The sequence below is a fragment of the Vipera ursinii genome (genome assembly GCF_947247035.1).
Source record: "Vipera ursinii genome assembly, chromosome: 2".
NCBI lineage: Eukaryota > Metazoa > Chordata > Lepidosauria > Squamata > Viperidae > Vipera > Vipera ursinii.
Window position 1 is genome coordinate 142,345,366 of NC_139513.1, and position 22,652 is coordinate 142,368,017.

Consider the following 22,652-nt stretch of genomic DNA (forward strand, 5'->3'; position numbering starts at 1 on the left):
TTGCAAGTTTGTCCCATCTTAATAGGTCTTTTTTTGATATCATTCTACACAAGTAAAAAGTTTGAAACAATTTAGAATTTGTATTTGTCAATGTAACCCCAAGATATTCCACCTTTTTCTCCACCTTGAAGCCCAATATTTTTTCTCACTGTTTCATAGTGAAATGTCTTATTGTTAACAAGCATTGTTGTTTTCTGTTTGTTTTGAAGCCCGATAAAGCTCCTAACTCATTTATTTTCATCAAGTATTCTATGCCAGCTTTTGGGTCCTGCAAAAATATGACTAGGTACTTGAAAGGATCAACATTTACTGGGAGCAGGACAGAGAACTTGCAGTATTTGTTGTTGTTGTTGTTGTTAGCTGCGAAGTCGTGTCCGACCCATCGTGACCCTATGGACAACATTCCTCCAGGCCTTCCTGTCCTCTACCATCTTCTGGAGTCCATTTAAGCTCACGCCTACTGCTTCAGTGACTCCATCCAGCCACCTCATTCTCTGTCGTCCCCTTCTTCTATTGCCCTCAAACTTTCCCAGCATTAGGCTCTTCTCCAGTGAGTCCTTCCTTCTCATTAGGTGGCCAAAGTATTTGAGTTTTAGCTTCAGGATCCGGCCTTCTAAAGAGCAGTCAGGGTTGATCTGTTCTAGGACTGACCGGTTTGATTGCCTTGCAGTCCAAGGGACTCACAGGAGTCTTCTCCAGCTCCATAGCTCAAAGGCCTCAATTCTTACAATAAATATTTATATTTCATTCCAATGGATGTGGCTTGGTACCAATAGATGACCTAATTTGGGCATTCTTCTCTGATGAAAATAGCTGTTACCATGGAAGTAGCTTCCATTAGTTCACTCACAAAAGCTTTGCCAAAAAGCAAAAAAAGGCTTTTAATTCACACTCTCAATCTAGCTGTTTCAGCTTATTGAAAACAATAGGACTAAACTACTCTAATGGGATACAAGATCCAGTAATTCGTCATCACTGTCTGCATAGGGAAAGTGCAGCAAAGGGAGAAGTGTCGCTATTTTTTTCATTTATCTTGCAAAAAAATGTTTTCCATACACAGAACCACTTTAAACCCGATTCTGTGAGCAAATAGCTGATTGACATGTCTTTCATTATTTTAGCTAAGACGTTTGGTAGCTGTGATATAGTCCCTATGTGATATACTGTAGCTGTCCCTATCACAGTCTTCCTTCCTTCCTTCCTTCCTTCCTTCCTTCCTTCCTTCCTTCCTTCCTTCCTTCCTTCCTTCCTTCTCTCTTTCCCCCCTTCATTCATTCATTCATTCATTCATCCATTTCTTTCCCCTCCCACTATCTATGTTTTTTAATCTGGTTTGCTTGCTGCTTTTCTAATCTGTGATTTGGGGGATATTAGGTTTTCCTACTGTTTCTTGCATTTTACTGTTATGGATGAACAATGATCTAGCCAGTGAAATTGTGGCTTGACTTTATTGTCTTGTAGTGCAGAGGTGGTCAAACAGTGAGCCGTGCTTCCCACTCCCCAGGGATCATGAGCAAATTAGACGGGGGACTTATACATTTCTGAATTCATAGTTGGTGGGCAGAGAATTGAGTCCCCCAGGAAGAAGGCTTTAAGCAGCTTTCAGCCTAATCTATTAATTTCCAGACATGGAGAGGAGTTCTGATCTCTCTATCCTCAACTAGCTGATAGGGGTGTTGTGGATTGGCATATCTCAGGGTTCTAGAATGCAGTCCAAAAAACACCATACATTTAGAGTTGGCTTAATTATTAAGCAATTATAAATATCCCTATAATTTGTTGCTGTTACAGTTATTACTTTGGTATTGCCGTTGCTATTATTGTTGACATGATTGGTACAAATTTGCATGGCACCATAAGGTCTGAGAACCCTGGTTTAGCACAAGAGATCCTAAACTGTTTCAAAGTTGAAGAGCCTTTTCCTGACATCAATTTAAATTAAATCTTATAACAAAAAATACCACTAGTATAATTGTGCCCCATGTGTACAATTTCTCTCTTTTGTCACATTATAAAACCAAGAATTCAATACCTATTTTGCAGGACATCTCGGGCCTGCAGTACAAACATTGAGGACATTATACAGATTGGTCCTTGACGTATGAACAGAATTGGGACCGGAATTTTGGTGGCTAAGTGAAGTGGTTGTTAAGTGAAGCATCACATGACCAAACCTGATTTTATAACCATTTTTGCTATGGCCATTAATTGAATCATGCAGTCGTGAAGTGAATTTGGCTTTCTTCATTGACTTTGCTTGTCAGAAGCCAGTTGGGCAGGTCTCAAATCACGTTCACATGATAGTAAGATATTGCAACCATTGTAAATGCAAGCCAATTGCCAAGTGCTCAAATTGAAGTCATGGAACCACAGGAGTGGTGCAACAGTTGTAACTTCGAGGACAGGTCATAAGGCTGTCGTAACTTTGAACCATTGTTAAATGAACAGTTATAACTCAGTGACTACCCATATAGCCTTGGGAATTCACATTATACACTGAGGCTTATCAGAGAAGACATTTATGTTTACAAAGCTGGTTTGATCCCCTCAGCCATATTTAACCACTGGTTAACTACAGGTTTGGATTGAGACTTAAATATAAAATGCAGCTAATTGAAAATGAAATTGCTTCTTCAGTGGGAGAATTGATGCTCTATGTGTGCCTAAAACTTTTGTGGATAATGCTAAACGATGACTTTATTTTAGAGTTACAGTCTGAAGTAGAGCATTGTAAAATTACAGGGTAGCTGTGATATAATCTGTTTTTGTCATTTGAATTCTTGATGATGGGAATATCATTACTGAAAGACTGCACTGTTATTTCAGTACGTGATTCAGGATCCTGGAATGGCATTGTTTAAATTTAATGTTATGTTATTGTCTCTTGGTGTTTCTTTTGTGATTGAGAAAGCTTTGTAGCATTTTTACTGCTCTTATAAATGAGTTAAATACTATATTTTGATTATCTGCTCTGCAGTGGCGTAGCGTGGGGGGTGCAGGGGGGGGCCGGCCGCACCAGGTGCAACATCTGGGGGGGCGCGCTCGCACTCGCAGCTCTCTGCCCCTGCCTGGCTCACTCACTCTCTCTCACTGCAGTGCTGGCTGTGCGAATCCGATCCGAGCCGCCGGGTCGCCGCCCACTGTGGAGGGGGGGGTGCCAGGCGTGCGGTGCGGTGCAGAGAGAGAGCGAGGGACTATATAGGGGAGGGACAGTGCAGCGGCCGCCCAGTGCTAAAATCCACGGGTTAGGGGGCACAAATTACTTGCCTTGCCCCGGGTGCTGACAACCCACGCTACGCCCTGCTGCTCTGAAGGTAAATGCCTTTCTGCTGTAGTCATATGCATAACCCATTGGATGTATATCTGACAAAACAATAAAGCTGTGCCACTAGCATATCTTAATGATAGTTTATATTTTCCTTTACATCTCATACATTGGTTATAGATCTTAATGGATGTGTGAACTTGCATAGGGTAGCATGTTTCATCAATATTTGGAATGAGATAATTAAAAACTTAGAATCAACATATTGTTCATCTTGTTTCCGTAGCTGAGTGCTGAAAATCTATTTTCCAGAAGAGGTACTGAAGAGAAAGGTAGTGGGATTATAGGTGTCACTTGATTTAAAAAGCTCATATTCTCTGTGAGTTTTCATTCAGGTGTCTCCTAGTGATTGTTTCTCTTCAACTGTTTCATCTATGACATCTGAGGAGATATCTGCCACTGCCCCCTCTTAATTCATGGATAAGTGCTCGGCTCACTTGGCTACCAAGACTGAATGGATCCAAACTCCATATAACTCTTCACCTGCCCCTTCCTCCCAATTTTATCTTGCAACCAGTTTGTAGAATCATTTCAAGTTATTCAGGCAATATTGATGGCCTGTGTAATGTATTTTAAGAAACTCTGCAGTAGGAGAACCATTGGCTGAGAAACACTCAGTGGTATAAGGGGAAGCTTGAGGTGATAACTGATGGCAAGGGTACAGTGAAAAATGGGGCAGGAGAAATAAAAACAAAAGGGGCTTTGTAGGGTATTGCTCTCACAGAAGTGGAAGTAAATGAAATTGTTCATATCACTGATGCAAAAACCCTTTTTTTGCAGCTCCTTGAGATGTGTATAAAGAACTGTGGGCCACGTTTCCAATCTCTGGTAGTGAAACGAGATTTTTGCAAAGATAGACTAGTAAAGCTACTGAATCCAAAGTTTAACTTACCAGTGGATCTGCAGGAGAAAATTTTGACCTTTATCATGGTAAGCTTTTCCCCCCCTTTATTTCTCTTTTGCTTCCTCTATGAAATAAATGTAATCAGTGTTTCATGACAAGCTGTGCTGTGGTGCCTGGGAAGGGAGTGTGTGAAAATCAGTTTCCTTTTATTCTCTTTGAAGCTGGAGAACAGAAAGTGCAAAGAAGGATAGAGTATCTGTTGCCCTGGTTTTCAAATGATTCCTTTGTGGTTGCATAAGCTTCCCTATCTGCTCAGACTGAAAAACCATAGGTCAATCATTCTGTATTTTTTCTGCTCTTAAAAAAAGTTATTTTCCCAATCAGCAAATAAAAGAAGTGCATCTGATGGGAAAGTGGGAGTTTTTCCTTCACTGTCAGTTATCATGGGATCATACTGAATCATAAATTCACTTCTACATCTGAGTGGGCCAAAACAGAAATAAGAAACCTTCATGTCCAGTTTTAGCCTTCAGTTTCCAGAAGCCAATAGTAATGGAATATGGAAGTTGTGATCCAAAACATCCAGAAGCGTCAGTTTGCTTACCTAAGGTATAAAATTTACCCTTTCACAAAAGTATTTCAGTCGGTAGGGGAATTATTCTATTGCTAAGCACATTGATTTGTGCTTAGATTGTAAGCCGCCCTGAGTCTTCAGAGAAGGGCGGGATATAAATGGGATTAAAATTAAAATTAATTAAATTAAAAAATTCTGATTGTTTACCAACTCTCAGAAATACTTGTATCAAGCATCCGTTAAGAATCAGAGATTCGAAGGCTGGAAAGATCTGTGAAAGTAAGAAATAAAGTCAGCCTTTCTTTCACAGAACTTTCCAGCTTTACTAGCCATCGAGAATAAAATGATATTCTAATCTCTGATCCTTAATAACTGATTGACACCACTATTTCTGAGGGTTGCTAAACAGTTAGAATGACTTCCGTAAAATAAAAATTTAGCACGTCCCCTTATGATGTTGAAAGCTAACCTATCACACGGAGCATGGGTGTCAAACTCGCTGCGTCACGTGCCACGTCGTGACGTGTCGCAACTTTTTTCACATTGCCAGAGCTAGGGTAGGGCGCAGCGTCCACATGATGCAACTGGCCCACGGGCCGGCAGTTTGACACCGCTGACATAGAGGAATAAACATTCATTAGTTTGATGAATATGAGAAACACCAGCTTTGAGAAGAACAAAAGAAGGATCGAAGATTCCATCTCATCTATTGCCCTGCACATGCTGCTTTTAGATATGGAAAAGCATTTTGCCTGTCAACAGAGGCATCATATGAAAACTATAGTTCTTTCCACATTACAAGTCAGTTTAATGGGATGACCTCTAGTGTAATGTAAGAATCAGGAAAACATCTGCAGAATGCGTAGTTTTATAACTTCCTAACTTTGGCAATCCCTTTTTAAAGTTAAATCTTTTTGTGTGTGTGTGTTATCCAAAGCAGGGGTAGGTAATTTTTGACCTGTGGGCTGGATATGGCCTGCCACCTGAAATAATCCAGCCTGTGGTCCCAAAAATAAATATATTTACCTGGCCCACAAAAGAGAGGGAGAGAATGATTGCTCTTTTTTGCGCCCTTATCACTTTCTAGGGTGACCATTTTGATGACAACTTCACCAGTCACCTCTGCATAGACAACACAACAGGTCCCCTGTCCAGGACCAATGAGAGGGAGGTGGGAAGGGGGAGGAAATGGAAGTGGCATGGCCTTTGGCTCTATGTAGGAAAAGGAGAGTCCGTGTTCTGAAGTATCCATTTTGAGAAATTTGAGAGATCTTCATTAAATGGCATGGACATTTTTTTTGAATCTTTGATTTGGTGTTGATAGACATCTCTTAATGTCTCTAAAATGGTTCCATTGAAATCCCAAGGAATCACTTTGCTCCGTCTTGATCTGTCCATGTACTGATTCAGCAAGATGGGAGAGGAGAATTTGGTGCATCAGATTCTTTTCTGATACAGCCACATTCCTCTGAAAGTCTTTTGAAGAAATAGCTGTTGTCCAGTTTTTGGCCCAAAATGGCAGTTATCAGGTTTTGAAAGAGAATTAATTGTTTCAGGAACTGTAATCTTTTTCGCAAACAGACCTGTGCCAAGGGGTTTCAGAATGCTGTGGATGTGAGTGAAGTCCAGGAGGTTTATATGGAGCTTCTTAAGAAAGGAGTTGAATTTCCATCCTCAGAGATCAACAGGAGAACCACTAAGGTAAGTGCTACGTTGGGAGCTGCTGATCTGAAACAGGCTCTGCAAGTTGCAAAGATTTGCACGTGCATAGAAGGTGTGTTAATTAACTCAATAATGTCTATTTGGCACAGTGATTTCCTTTGCTTATGAAGCCAGTCATATATTTCTGTCTTGGAGCTCTTTACAAAAAATCTAAGAGTAAGAGGAATAGTTTAAAACTATTTCTTAAGCAGGAAACGTAGAAGTTGAAGCTTTGAATCTGCCCACAAAATCCTAGTAACCCAGGTTTTTTCCTCAGGATAAAGGAAATTAAGTGCCTGGATTACCCTGAAGGCTTTGCAAAATTCCACAAAGATGTAAACAAAACTGAACACTTGGACAGAAAACACAATATATCTTTTGAAATCGGCAAAGGGTTTAAATAAATGTTTTTATTATTATTATTATTTTATTATTATTATGCCTTAAAAGTACAGGGAAGTTTACTTCCCAGAATTCATAACGATGGGTATATAGATAGGTCTTGATTAGTTAATGAATCCCACAAAATGGTCACTTTAGTCAAATTTACATTATTCAAAGTGATATTTCAATATGGTAATTTGTTCCAGCTTGACCAAAATAGGCAATCTTAAAATTGTTAAGGTTGGGAAACAGTGCAATAAACAATAAAAGAATATGCTTTTAATTTAAATTTATGTTTAAGAAAGTCACAGAATAGTTATAGAAAGCCAGAAAAAATCTATGGATTCATACGTTCCAACATCTCTTCCTATTTTAGCATTGCTGCGATCACATTCGTGCTGCTCACTTACTTGGGTGTAAATAGTTGTTCTAATACATGGGTGTCAAAATCGATCGCATCATGTGATGTATCATGATGTATTGCAATGTTTTTTGTCTTTGCGGAGCCTGGGTGGGTGTGGCCTGCGGGTGACGCATCCAGCCCGCAGACCACCAGTTTGACACTCCTGCTCTATTATGAGCCTCCTCTTTTTCAATTTTGTACTTTTTTTTCTTCCTTTTTGTCCATTTTGCCCACAAAGATTAGCAGCATCTAAAACTGCAATTGTGCATGTGCAAATCTCAATTCTGCATTCACTAGCCTTGCAGGAACTAAATTTTGGATCACATTAAATGCGACCGGGTATCAATTTGCAATTTTCACTAAATCAAATATTGCATTATTTTAACTCACCCTAATTGCAGCCTCCCTGTATGCTCACTTTTTAAGCTACCTTAGTGCATAGTATTCACTTGATATAAGTGGACTGTTGCTAGTTTTTTCATTACAAGTACTACATATTTTTCAATCTAAACCTGACATTTATTGATTGTAAACATTACGTGAGTATGATATTACTCAATTACTGTTGGGAGTTAGAACGTTTGGATCAAATAAGAGATCAGTACTTGAGATCAGTTGGTTTCTGCTGGTTGCATTTGAAATGTGATTTATCTATAATGGTCGCTAAACAAATGGTCATAATTGTATGTTAAGCCTCATTAGTGAAGAAAAATTTCAACTAAGACTCATGCTATTGAATTTATGGCTAAAGTAAGAATTAAATTGTGATTGACAGCTTAAAGGTGTTCCTAAATATATTTGCATGTACACACCAATATAAATATGTGGGAGAAAAGTGTGGCCTATTTGAAGTACCTCCTAGCTTTAAATATTGAAAAATCTCCTGTTTGTATCCACAGCATTTGTCCCAGAAGTGCCTTTCACAACCCCTCCCCCCAGCTGCAGTAATAACACTGATTCCTGAGCAGGTACAGTTTATTTCTTCAGATATTTTACAGATTAAGACTCATTATCTCTCTGTTAGATTTGGATGAGAGTGTAAGTTTTTAGTTTATCACTTACTGTCTTATCAATACATTTTAATTTAGTGGGTTTCTGGTAGGACAGGCTTCTTCCACCGAGCTGGGGAAATGAGGCTGAACTTTCAGTTTAAGAAGAGAAGGAACATTGTTCGCCTTATGAGCCAATAAGACAATGTTCTGATAAAAATGTTGATTTTTTTAAAAAAATCACAGACCACAATAGGCCTTCCATTTTATTTTGAATTGAATCTCATGCTTTTGGACAGGTTGGAAAGCTCTACAGTGAACTGGACATGGTAAAAATGAATGTCAGAGTCATGTCAGCAATATTGAAAGAAAATGTTCCTGGATCAGAAAACCCAGATGATATGGCGCTTCTACAGGTAACGTAATGCAGGGTTTTTGTTGTTACTGTTGTTTCTGTTTTGTGCTGGAGGTGAAAATACTTTCTGCACTACCGTCAAGCACAGTCATTATACAGAAGTTTAGCTGGTGGTAAAAATATGGGTTGGCGTATCACAAGTAAGAAATGGTCCAAGTGAGATTGCTCAGCTGGTTCTAGCAGTTCCTCAGTTGCTCCCTGAATTCCCCAGAATGTTGATTGTATGGTCAAGAAGTTTTCTGGACATAGTGAGATGTCTTTTCATCTAGTTCTTTTCTTATTAATAAAAACCGATTCTGCCAAACACAAGACTCCAAAATGTGTGGAGTGTAAACAGAAATCACAAAGAAGGGGAAAAATGTGTTCTTTCAAAATCATAGCATCTGTTTGGTTTCTCTCCATGTAAAAAATAGCTGTCTGTTTTACATTATTTCTAATGCAGATAAGGCCCTTGACTTACAACCACATTCGGGACCAGAAATTCCATTGCTAAGCAATGTAGTTGTTAAGTGAGTTATGCCATATTGTATGACTTTTTTTGCCACTGACATTAAATGAATCACACGGTTGTTAAGTGAATCTGGCTTTCCCCCATTGATTTTGCTTGTTGGAAGCCCCCTTGGAAGGTTGCAAATGGTGATCATGTGCCTCTGGGATGCTGCAACTGTCATAAATACATACCAGTTACCGGGGGCCTGAATTCAGATCACATGGTTTGGTGCAGCAGTTAAGGATAGAAACTGGGAGATTGTGAGTTCTAGTCCTGCCTTAGCCATGAAAGCTGACTGAATGGCTTTGGGCCAGTCATTCTCTCTTAGGCCAACTCAGGGTTGTTTATTGTGGGGAAAATAGGAGGAGAAAAGAGTATTTTGTATGTTTGCCACCTTGAATTATTTATAACATAATAAAAGTGGGATATAAATATAATAAATTACTGCAGGGACACTGCAACAGTCATAAGTTGCTTTTTCAATGCCACTTTAACTCTGAACAGTCATTAAACAAATGGTCGGCAACCGACAGCTTTGTGTAAGTGTTTGTAGCTGGAGTAGGCCACCATTTTTCCATAGTGACAAGATTCCCTCAGTTGCCATCCCTTAGGGGTGCCAGCTAAGGAAAGGATGGGGCAGTGCTGCTGGAAACAAAGTATCTGGGACACTGATTGTCCAATATACCCTTCCCCCTTTTATATACTCTCTTTAATCATATTATCTTTCCTTTTTGGATATCCTCTTTCTTTGTGAAAGAGCAATCTGTGAAGAGCCATCTGTTATTCCCCAAAGTCTGACTGATCTCTTGTAGAAAATTGGGCTGAAAACTACAAGTTGCCTATCCATGATTTATAGCATGGAAAACATTTTCCCTTTCCTCCAGTCCCTTTTGATACTTTTTAAATAAGGTGGCTTTGAGTGGCATTACGTTATGACTTCAAATAATGAGATGTGGTAATTAATAAGGGCAGAGATTACCTCATGCTGTAAAATGGTGGTTCTGTAATCAGATAACATTCAAAACTGCTATGGAAATATCAGCTTATGAAGAAACAGAAGTTAGACTAGGGAGCAATATGGTGTCTTCTTGTTTATTTTTAATATGTCGTGAGTTTCTGCAACAGAACCTAATTAATCTTTAAATGCCGTAAGATTTTGTAGCATGATTGTCCTTCTGGGGGCTTTATGATATATGTGGTAGATCTCCAGTGATTTCTGGATTACTCTATTTATTTATTATTATAGTGATCATGAATATGATCACCGTATTTCTCTGTTTGTTTCATTTGTGCTACAGTTGACTTTAGCTAAGATCTGGGCAGCCCAATTCTATGCATGCTTATTTGGGGATAGCTATATATCTCTGTGTTCAACAGGATTTACTCCCTGTATCTCAGTGAGAAGCAAGATGTTATCCCTATTCAAAAATGTCCAGAATGGCAGAACACACACACACAAAAATAAGGTGAAAAATGAACATTAAAATAATTGAACCCTTCAGAAGCAGAATAGTCCCATTTATTCTCTGACAGAGCTTCAAAGCATGTAACATTCAGTCTTCTGCTTACTTTCCTTATCCACTTTAGAAAGAAACAAATTTTATTGCATTTCTTTCCACAACTAGAATTGAATTGAATTGAATTTATTAAATTTATATGCCGCCCTTCTCCCTAAGGACTCAGGGTAGCTCACAACAATAAAAAGTCAAAAACACAAAATACAAAATTTAAAAAAGAATTAAACAATACATGTAATAAATACATAACAATTAACCCAATAAACCCAAATTTAAAACTATAGTCAGTCCAGGCCTGATTGTTGGAACATCCATGTCTTCAGGTCACGGTGGAAGGACCGAAGGTCAGGGGCCATCTGCAGCTCCGGAGGCAACTCATTCCAGAGGGTTGGCGCGCCCACAGAGAAGGCTCTCCCCCTGGGGGTCGCCAGTCGGCATTGCTTAGCCGATGGAACCCTGAGGAGGCTGACTGTGGGAGCGAACTGGGTGATGGGAGGTTGATAATGGCGGCAGGTGGTCTCGCAAGTACCCCGGGCCTAAGCCATGTAGGGCTTTAAAGGTAATTACCAGCACCTTGAATTGCACTCGGAGGGCAACGGGAAGCCAATGCAGCTCGCGCAGGAGTGGTATAACATGGGAGTATCGAGAAACTCCCATAAGCACCCGCACGGCCGCATTTTGCATCAGCTGAAGCCTCCGGGTGCACTTCAAGGGCAGCCCCATGTAGAGAGCATTGCAGTAATCCAGGCGAGAGGTGACAAGGGCGTGGGTGACCGCGCATAGAGCATCTCGGTCCAAAAAGGGGCACAACTGTTGCACCAGGTGAACCTGTGCGAAGGCCCCCCTGGTCACAGCAGTTAGATGATCCTCCAAGTTAAGCCGTGAATCCAGGAGGACACCCAAGTTGTGGGCCCTTTCTGAGGGGGGGCAATACCTCCCCCCATCACAAGAGATGGAACATGTTGGACAATACGAGATGCCGGCATCCACAGCCACTCGGAGGGGTTCAGCCTGAGCCTGTTCCTTCCCATCCAGACCCGCACCGCCTCCAGGCACCGGGACATCACGTCAAGGGCTTGGTTGGCTCGGGATGGAGATGAACAACTGGGTATCATCCACATATTGGTGATACCTCACCCCAAAGCCACGGATGATCTCACCCAGCGGCTTCATATAGATGTTAAACAGGAGGGGGGAGCGAACCGACCCCTGAGGCACCCCACAAGTGAGGGGCCTTGGGGCAGATCTCTGCCCCCCTGCCAATACAAACTGCGAGTGGCCCAAAAGATAGAACCACCGTAGAACAGTGCCTCCCACTCCTAACCCCTCGAGCTGTCGCAGCAGGATACCATGGTCGATGGTATCAAAAGCCGCTGAGAGGTCAAGTAGGACCAGGACAGAGGAACAACCCCTGTCCCGGGCCCACCAGAGATCATCTACCACTGCGACCAATGCCGTTTCCATGCTGTAACCGGGTCTGAAACCGGACTGGTTCAGTCCGGCCTGAAACCGGACTGGGGCGGGTCCAGATAGTCCGCTTCATCCAGGAATTGCGGGAGCTGACGCCCCACAACACTCTCAACAACCTTCGCTACAAAGCGAAGGTTGGAGACAGGATGATAGTTATTCAAGGAGGCTGGGTCCAGGGCAGGCTTCTTGAGAAGGGGCCTCACCAACACCTCTTTTAAGACACCCTCCATCAATGAAGCGTTGACAACTGCCTGGAGCCAGCCCCCTGTCACCTCCCTGGCGGCCGAAACCAACCAGGAGGGACATGGGTCCAATAGACAAGTTGTAGCGCTCAGTCTACGCATAATCCTGTCCAAATCATCCAAAGACACAGAGTCAAACTCATCCCAAATGGTATAACCAAGACCTGTCCTTTCCAGTCTGCCGGATTCCACCCAGTCGGAGTCCAAACCAGTCCGAATCTGAGCAATTTTGTCCTGCAGATACTGTACAAATTCCTCAGCCCTACCCTGCAAGGGGTCATCCCTTGGTCGCTGATTAAGCAGTGAGCGGGTCACTCTAAACAGGGCAGCTGGGCGGTTATCTGCGGACACAATGAGAGCGGAAAAGTAAACATGCTTTGCTGCTTCCATCGCCACTAGGTAAGACTTAAGATAAGTTCTTAGCTGTGTTCGGTCAGATTCGGATCTGCTGGACCTCCAACAGCTCTCTAAGCGTCTTTTCCGGTGCTTCATCTCTCAGAGACCCTCAGTAAACCAGGGGGCCACCCAGGATCTGCACCGGGTCAGAGGCCGCAAAGGCACAACTCGATCCAAGACCCCAGCAGCCGCCCTCTCCCAGGCTTCTACTAGGGCCTCGGCAGAGTCGTGGGCAAGGGAAGCAGGAAATGTCCCAAGCTCCATCTGGAACCTCTCAGGGTCCATCAGGCACCTGGGGCGGAACCACCTGGTCGGTTCCGCCTCCCAGCGGCGGGGGGTGGGGTACTGAAAATCTAGCCGGAGAAGAAGAAAAATTTAAAATCATGTTGCAACAATAATTTGGGCTCCAGTGGATCTTCAGCTTCCCTTTTCTTACAGTGGGGCCTCTGGCTTTCCAAAGGTGGTTTTCACTACTAGAATTCTTTTTCTTCACAAGGAAATACGAACAATCCTACAGGCAACTTCTTAGCAACTATAAGAGTGCATGCTGAAACCTCTTATGCTTGTTTCTTGATATCTGATTCATCCTGCTGTGGTGGTTTTATGTTTTCTATTTCTTTTTTCCACATCTTTTCTGAAGAAAAGTAATACGCTTGGGTGAATGGAAGCTGTATTTTGTAAAACAAATATAGGAAGGTTTTTTTTTAAAAAAACCCAAACATAAATGATATATAGCAAAGGTGTGAAAATTCAATTTCCTTCACAGAAGCCTGTTTTCTCTAAAGGTGGTGGTAAACATAGAATAAGTGTGTATTTTAGATAAAAGTTTATCAATTGTGTTATAACAATCATTGGATGCAGAAAAGGGTAATAAAACTGGTTATAGAAATTTCCCTTTTATACTTCAATAGATTTCACTGAAGAGAAAAGTAAGCCAATTGGAGTGTTATCTTCAAGTTTTCCAAAAATATGCATGATGAGGAAGAGGATAGCTATGTTTGGCTTTTTTGTAATCTTACAATTTGAGGCTATCTAGCTGTCTTGATTCTTGCACACAAACACATATTCCAAATAAGTATTCAACCTCCATGTAACAAAATCTTATCAGAAACACTCATTGGAAAGTTAGAAGGTCTCTGTTCTAGGATCTGATTCATAAAAATGTTAAGTCGATTTTGAAAAGCAAAAAGTCCAAACTTTGCTTTTCTAAACAAGCTATTGTTCACATCCATATCAATCTATATTTTCAATTTTTAGTTAAGGCTCTCTCCCCTAAACATAATTTTGGTTGTAATTAGAACTTGGATGTCACAGTTTCACCCAGTTAAATTATGATTTAGCAGTTGGATTGTAAGCACAAAACAAACAATAGTGTACCTTAGCATTATGTATAAACCAAGTCTATGTCTTAATATGATGGTCCCTCTCATTTCTCAGAGAGAAATTTATAAAATGGAACACAGTTTTTGTTAAATGTACTGTATGTTTAAAAGTGCACACCAACATTTTCAGTAATCCATGAAACACATTCTAAATGCCTCCCATTCCTGCAGGAATATCCCTTGCAAAATTCAGATATAAACCGTTCCTTAAAGAACCGTAGTGGCACAGTGGTTAGAATGCAGTATTGCAGGCTAACTCCGCCCACTGCTAGGAGTTCGATCCTAAACAGCTCAAGGTTGACTCAGCCTTCCATCCTTCCAAGGTTGGTAAAATGAGGATCCAGATTGTTGGAGCAATATGCTGACTCTGTAAATCACTTAGAGCAGCAGTCCCCAACCTTTCTAGCTCCATGGACTGGCGGTGGCAGCAAGGGGGGAGGGATGGCTTCACATGCACGTCCTAGATCCCACACAGGCAGAAATAAAGCTTTGCGCACTTGCCTACCACTTGCGTGGCCCAATTCCCATGGTGAGATTCAGCCGGTTCGCACCACCTTGGCAGAACGGGCAACTAATTTTTTGTTGCCCAGGCCCAGAATGGACTTCCGGAAGCAGCATCCAGACAGAGAACTGGTTGTTCACATATTTGAATCCCACCACTTCCCGGTTCCCAATGGGCCATTGACCAGTAATGGTCCACAGACTGAGGGTTGGTCCACAGCCTAGTTAAGAGAATGTTGTAAGCACTATAAAGCAGTATATAAGTCAAAGTGCTGTTTGCTATTGCTTTCATGTTCTTTGGTGCTGCATCCTTCATGATGCTACCTAAGGCATTTGCTGTATGATTACAATTACCAAAAGGGAGAGAGGCTTGTGGCTATTTCTAAAAGGTTTTTAACTATATCAATTTTAAAATGTTTCCTCTGTAAAACAAGAGATCATGGCCAGGGAGGAATAAATGAATCCGTGCCATGTTTTTTAATGCCATGTGGACCTGTGCTTCTTATATTTTCAGCATCTCTTATTTTTTCTATTCAAATGCAAATAGTATACCTTTTACCTTTTCTCCCTTGGTAGAAACTCTACAAAACAAGTCGGGCAATGCAAGAGAGAATTATGGAATTGCTAGCAACTGTGGAGAATGAAGACGTGATTACTGAACTCATACAAATGAATGAAAACCTAAATAATGTCTTACTGGGACATGAAAGGTATTGTTACTTACTATTAATAATGTGATATATGTAGTCTATGCTAACAAATCGTTGTGCCTTTCTTTATGAACAAATCTCTTTTTTGAGTAAGGGGTGAAGTAATTCTGGATCTTAAGTTAGGGACTGTTCATAGAAATAATAAATGAATAGGTTATGTTTTTTTGTACTGGACAAGTATGAAGCCTAATAAATGGAGCATGAGTATAGAACAAAATTCAGTCTTTTTTGAGAAGCATATCACAAGGAAGAAACAAACATGACTTCTTACCAAAAGTTCAAATATCTATAAATAGGTTAAATAATCATACTATTTTCCTTGCTGAATTGCTTGTAAAAATTATTGTAAAATAGTATCATTTGTGACTATAACACATTGTGAAGATCTGTTCAGAGGCTGTAAAATGAATCAGATATCAGCCATCACACATTTGGGACAAAAATTGTAAACCCATTTAATCAAGCCAAGAGTTGACCACTGATATAACTGTGAAGACCTACCCCCCCCCTTTGTTCCACTTTGTTCTACTGTTGAAATATAGCTTGAGATTTCCATCCAAGGCTGGTTGTAATATTCAACACTTTTTAGCCTACAAACATTTCTTTTTCAGTTAGATTTGGAAGTTGCTTTAAGCTGATTAAAGGGACGCGGTGGCTCAGTGGGTTAGGACGCTGAGCTTGTCGATCAGAAGGTCGGCAGTTTGGCGGGTCGAATCCCAAGTGCTGTGTAACAAAGTGAGCTCCTGTTACTTGTCCCAGCATCTGCCAACCTAGCAGTTTGAAAGCATGTAAAAATGCAAGTAGAAAAATAGGGACCAGTACGGTGGGAAGGTAACAGCGTTCTGTGCGCCTTTGGCATCTAGTCATGCCGGCCACATGACCACGGAGACGTCCTCGGACAAACGCTGGCTCTTCGGCTTTGAAACGGAGATGAGCATTGGGTCCCTAGAGTTGGAAACGACTAGCACACATGTGCAGGGGAACCTTTACCTTTTACCTTAAGCTGATTGCCTTTATGAAGATCAGTTACTTTGAGACAAAGTAGAGGCTGAGCAGACACTAATTGCCTGACTCATTTGTAAACACAATTTTTTTTTTTGGAAATAGAGTTCACATTGAAGAACAAAAGATTCTGGTTACATTTCAAAATGACCCTAAAAGTGGTCTGCCTTGAAGTGTGAATGTAACTCTTGACAGTAAGAGTTTTTGTTACAAATACTAGGAAAGATACAAATAAAAAGGAAAACAAATAATTATAAAATTCAAACTGTGCATCTCTTTCTCTCACCAGGAAGTTTTAGTTGGTTGGTTGGTTAGGCAGAAGAAGCACCCGACATCTGTATGTTTTACTATAAAGGGCATTTGCTTCTGCTAGGCTTCATATAACCTATAGGCAGGGTAGTCATTTTTAGAGCTTTCAGGACAGTGTGTTACCACCAGAGGAAGGCACTGCATGACCAGTTTCCATCTATTTGGGACTCACTGCACATAGTCAGCCAGATATATTTTCACTTATCTTGATCATCAAGAAGCAGGCACTATGTGATTGGTTTGTCCTATTTGGGAACTTGTCAGTACCACCTTCCTTTGTCTCTCAAGGCCTCATGTTCTATTCCTGTCCTTAAGCCTTCAACCATAAATCAAAAAAAGGTAAAATTAATCTGGAAAAAAAAATGCAATTTTTAACAGGATTTAGAGATGGCTAAGAGCAGGGGGCATTTGGACGGTCTCCTTCTGTCATTTCTGCCCTTAGGTTTGAAAAATCAAATTAAAAATAGTTTCAAAGTGTTGTTGAATTCTGGCAGTTATTCTACTAGTCTTGGGTGCCAGAATGTTGGGGTGCTGGGCAAGGCACTATTGCAAGCAATTTGAGCGCAATCAATTTCCCACCTTTGCCTTATGGGCTGTGACATTACTGTACCCTTTACTGTGACACTTGTGTCCCATATTCCAGAAAGCCTCTGGCATGACCATTAAGTTTCCATATATGTTTGTGCTGCAAATTCTCAGGGTTCTCGTTTGTAAAGCCTCCTTCCACATGAAAAGATATATAAGGTGCGTTCAGGGAGAATAGTCTCCAGAACTTTCTTTAACCAACAGTTCTGTACACTCAAGAAAGGAGCAGGAAGTTGATACTCTGAAATCCTTGTACTTTTGAGTCATGTGCTACATAGGAGCACCTACCTGTTATTGCACAAGAGGAACAAAGGAGATTTATTTCAGTTGTTCCAGTAAATACCTCTACAGGTATTTGTTTCCTTATATCATCTACATGGCTTAATAGTGCCCAAGTTTTCAATATCCTAAGTCATCCCAGACGCTTAAATGTAAAAGGACAGGTATTGCATATAAATATGAAGACTGCCATTAGTTTCCATATTTATGTGTTTTATGTTAATAAAACTCACTGAAATTGCTTTGCTTGAAACTGATTATATTGATTACACTATTTTTTATCTAGATTTTCTAGAAACAGAGTACGTTTCTGGGAGAATCAGAGGATCCAAAATGAACGTGCAGCAGTAAGTAATCCTAAAATTCTGAATTCTTTTCCCTTCCAAAACTCTGAATGTTCACAGAACTAAGTTCACTAAATGCTTAATTTATTCTTTTGAACGTTTTCATCTTCCTACCTTCATTGTATTCTAGTTAGTGGAAAAAACAAAGGCATTCAGGGAGGTGTGAGGATTGGCACAATACAAATCCGTTCTAAGCATGATAGGAATGAAGAGCTTCAAGAAAGAGAAGAGGGGAAAAAACATGTTGTGAACACAGGAAAGCAGCTATTATCATCTGCCTTTATCTAAATCTCACCTGGCAGAAAACAATTCTCTTTTGTTCACTCATCTTCAGCGTGCAGTGATCTTCTGATTGGCACAGAATCGTATGTCACATTCAATATAATTTATGCTTATCAAATAACAGGTAACAAATATAAAAACTGAGCAAGATTTCTAAGGTGTTCTTAACTGGGCAGGAACCCTTGAGGGAAGTAAATTATTTCATTCTGGCTTTTGAGGCTATATTTGCTGCTTCAGTGGTTTTGGCCAATGAACGGATTGTCCTCACCGGGAAGGAGACAAGGGATATGCCTCTATTGATCTTCTGAATTTATCAGCAACTTTTGGCATCCGCAAGTATGAGGACAAGGTGAAATGGGGATTTTGTTTCTTGTGACTGTGTCCAAAAAACCTATGGAAACCTCTTGTTCAACATCAGGAACTTCATAGAGACCCATGCTATTATCCATGCTTTCTCATATTTATTCATTTGATTTGATTTTTGTTGCCACCCAACTCACAACTGCCTCCAGGTGGCTTACAGGTTTAAAAAGTAATACAAAAGCAACAAACAAATAACATAATCAAAATCAATTCCCCCTCCCCCCCCCATTGCAAAGTGGCAAACACATATATCTGAAAGAGGTCCATCGACCCTACCCCAAAGTCTTTAGGAATAGCCAGTTTTTCATATAAAATCCCTAAAACTGATAAGTATTTGGGGTAGAGATGTAGTACGATGCTGATAAAACCAAATATGAATTCTTGTCATCTGAACAAGGTAAGTGCATGAAGATGATGAATCAATACTTGAAGGCTGGAATAGCTAAGACCATGAATATGAATTCATATTCACATAAGATGGCTGTTCTTTAACTGACCCTTTGTTCTAAGAGTTAAAGGAATAGCCTGTCTGAATAGGGTTGTACTCCCTCCAAAGAAGAATAAATCTCTTGGGAGTAATTTTGATGCAGCCTTGTTATTGGAGATCTAAATGGCTAGTGTGGCTGTGAAGATGAAAGAATGTGGGGTCCTTGATGCTTTCTGAACTTGGTTGTTTTCTCCGAGATGTTTCATTACTCAAACTAGGTAACATCATCAATGCTAGTGAAATGTTTTGTCAGGAACTGTTGTCAGAATCCACATAATGTATTTTCAGGAAAGATTTAACATTGGCTATATAAGATGAATTAGAAGTCCTTGTATTAACCATCACAAAATCTTACATTACTTGGGAGCTGAGTATCTGAAAGACTGCCTCAACAAGAACTGTAACAGCTTACCTGTGACCTTAAATCATCCCATCTTATCATGAAGAAAAATATAGCAATCAGTTCTACTATGAAAGTGCACTGCTCTCCTCTGAGAAGTATTTCTAGTCCCAATTCAAAATATTTTGAGCACCAAGCTAGGACCTACTTCTTTTGCAAACATTCATGAAAAATAAAGTGGAATTTGCTATTCTGTTTTTTAAATCTTGTGTTGATTTGATCTACCTTTATTGAAAGAATGTTGTTTGTTTTAGTGTTGTTGTTACCTTAAATGGACTATGGCTTATGTCAGGCGGGATGTAAATTGAATGAATACAGTATGTAAATAAACACTGACTTCAAGAGATACTCACTGCCTACAAGATGTGTTTCACTGAGAGATTATTTGCAGTTACAGGTATTTAATATGGGCTTAGAGGCAAAGTAGGCATAATGTCTAACAACTTTGTTTAATTTTAAGGCAGTTGGCAACCAACCATCTGCTCCTTCCTGTGATTTGCTTGATCTTGAGTCATGTCTTCCTGCTGCTGTGCCAAAGCCTATGAGAACTGACCTTCCCCAATCTTCAGAGTTAAGTAAGTAAAATATATAAACTCTAATATTTTAACAGAATTCTAGAAGTTATGTGAGGAAAAAAATAATTTCTTTGGGTTTCACTTTGCAGGTTTGTTTCAGAATTGTGCTAAATGTAATAGTATTTTTAAATTTTAAATTAAATGAGCCTTGGTGGAGCAGTGGGCTAATGCCTCCTTAAGTAACACCAGCTGCCTGCAATTAGTGCAGGTTCGAGTCCCACCAGGCTCAAGGTTGACTCAGCCTTCCATCCTTCTGAGGTAGGTAAAATGAGGACTCAGATTGTTGGGGGCAATAAGCTGACTGTAATAATGCCGCTTGGGGGGGGGGGAAGCCCTAATAAGCAGGCATATACATAGAATGAAGGCTATTGCTAAGCACATTGATTTGTGTTTCTTAGATTGTAAGCCGCCCTGAGTCTTCGGAGAAGGGCGGGACATAAATGGGATTAAAAAAAAATAATTTTGAATATGTTTCAAATAAAGATGGTGGCTTATCTTCTATCAGTATTTAGGATTGTTTCAAATGCATTTCAGCTACCAGAAAAATTCTGCTGACATTCAGAGCAGTAGTAGTGGGTAGGCTGGTTAACTGAATTTCTTTAGAGGCTGCAGGTTTGGGTACCTCTGCTGTCTTCCTGGCATGGCAGCAAGAAGATAGATTGCTCTTGAAATTGCACACGGGTGGCAGAAAATTTGACTGTTATGCTACATAGCTCTAAGCTTATGGAATGGCTATCCCAGTCTAACATGTCAGATGTACAGGTAGTCCTTGACTTACAACAATTCGTTTAGTGACCATTTGAAGTTGCAACGGAACTGAAAAAGTGACTTATTACCATTTTTCACACAACTGTTGCAGTATCTCCATGGTCACATGATCAAAATTCAGATGCTTGGCAAGTGACTCACATTTAGGGCAGTTGCAGTCTCCTGAGGTCCATTACCTTCTGACAAGCAAAGTCAGTGGAGAAACCGGATTCACTTAACAACCGTGTTACTAACTTAACTGAGGGATTCACTTAACAAACTGTGGCAAAACAAAGTGGTAAAATGGGACAAAATTCAATTTACGGCTCTCACTTAGCAACAGAAATGTTGGGTTCAGTTATGATTGTAAGTCGAGGATTACCTGTTCTGATTACCATATAGAAGGCAATATGTTATAGTATCTCATGTGCATTCACAACACATGTGTGCTTAAGAAAAGGCTAAATACTAAGCTCCCTAATAATATGTTGTTCCCAAATGCTGACTAGATTTGTTTCCTGTATTTGAATATGTGCAGGGAAATTCTGCCATTCACAACTACTAACTTGCCTCTCTTTAGATTATCCACCCCAAAGTGTGATTGCTCCACATTCTCATCCTGCTGTGCCATCAATATACCCTCAACTAAACTCACCTGGTATTGCGAATGCTTCACAGTCTTTGTAAGTAACCATGTTTAAAGACATGTAAACATTTAGATAAACTTTGACAGTTTGTTAAGCCAAAAGATCTCATTGTTGGAAGTTTATTCAATAATTAGCTAGGCTTCCCGTAGATTTGATTTTCATTAATCCTTCATTTTAAAAGCTAATTTATGTAAAGTCATATAGCTATTGCAAATGAAGCAACAGACTAAGAAGCATAACATTGACTAATAAAATAGTTGAATAGTTAATTGTCCTATTTTGGGCACAGAGGGAAAGCCATCATATTCCATTGTATCTTTATTGTATTTTGTTGGTGGTTTCCAATGCACTGTTTTTCCTTTTAAAGATTCCCAACAGAAGCACAAAGGACATCCCAGGTGATCCCAAATGATCCAATGTATATCAATGTGAGTACCAAACTGTGGCCTGATTTGTTTATTAAATTTATTGCCTGCCTATTTTGCCTTGGGCTACCTCTAGGCAGCTTACAACAATAAAAATGGAGAAATGAAAAGGTGGTGCAAAGAAGACAGTAGCAAAATAATGGAACAATAGAATAAAAAGAAAACAGTGAGAATAAAGCGATATGAGAACAAAAGATGGGCAGGTAGGGAAGTGGGGGAAGAGGTTTTTTTATTATCAGTGTAGTAGCCACCTCCAGTGTGGTAGTCCCCCACTGAGTTCCCAACCAACCAGAAGAGTCACTTCTTCAGACTCTTACGGAAGGATAGGAGGGTGGAGGCAGATCTCACCCTGGAGGAAATGATGTTCCAAAGGGTGTGCCCATAGGACAGAAGGCTCTGCTTCTGGAGCCTGATAGTTGGAGTTCTTTGATTGAAGGGATCTGCGGTAGGCCCTCTCTGCCGGCACAAGTGGGGCAGGCTCGTCCTAGCAGGACGAGACAGGTAGCCAAGGCCTATGTCATTAAGGGCTTTATGGTCATACCCAACACCTTGAATTGTGCCCGGAAGCAGACTGGTAGCAGTGCAGTTTGCGGAACAGAAGCGTAATGCAGGCCATTCTAAGGGCCCCAAAGGTTGCTCTTCTTACCACATTTTGAACCAGCTGTAGCTTCCGAATGGATTTCAAGAGTTGCCCCATGTAGAGCATACTGCAGTAGTCCAGATGATAGATGACCAGGCCTTGAATAACTGAGTGAAGGGAGCCATGATCCAGGAAAGGTTGTAGCTAGTGCACAAACCAGAGCTATGTAAAAGTTCTCCTAGTCACACCTGTCACCTGCTCTTCAAGTTTAGTCTTAAACTATT

General features: G+C 40.5%; 1 protein-coding gene and 1 long non-coding RNA gene across 2 annotated transcripts in view; one reads left to right on the plus strand and one right to left on the minus strand.

Moving 5' to 3' along the window:
• The window catches only part of LOC310635062, a 792,702-nt gene that overhangs the window by 510,789 nt on the left and 259,261 nt on the right, over positions 1–22,652 (minus strand). The window lies entirely within an intron of this gene.
• TOM1L1 (target of myb1 like 1 membrane trafficking protein) overlaps positions 1–22,652 on the plus strand; it is a 46,026-nt gene that overhangs the window by 19,872 nt on the left and 3,502 nt on the right. The window contains exons 4-12 of the mRNA XM_083353625.1: positions 4,106–4,255; positions 6,325–6,444; positions 8,131–8,199; positions 8,520–8,636; positions 15,210–15,343; positions 17,805–17,865; positions 19,855–19,969; positions 21,297–21,399; positions 21,731–21,791. Of these exons, the coding sequence (XP_083209751.1) occupies positions 4,106–4,255; positions 6,325–6,444; positions 8,131–8,199; positions 8,520–8,636; positions 15,210–15,343; positions 17,805–17,865; positions 19,855–19,969; positions 21,297–21,399; positions 21,731–21,791 (930 nt within the window). The remainder of the gene's footprint in view (positions 1–4,105; positions 4,256–6,324; positions 6,445–8,130; positions 8,200–8,519; positions 8,637–15,209; positions 15,344–17,804; positions 17,866–19,854; positions 19,970–21,296; positions 21,400–21,730; positions 21,792–22,652) is intronic.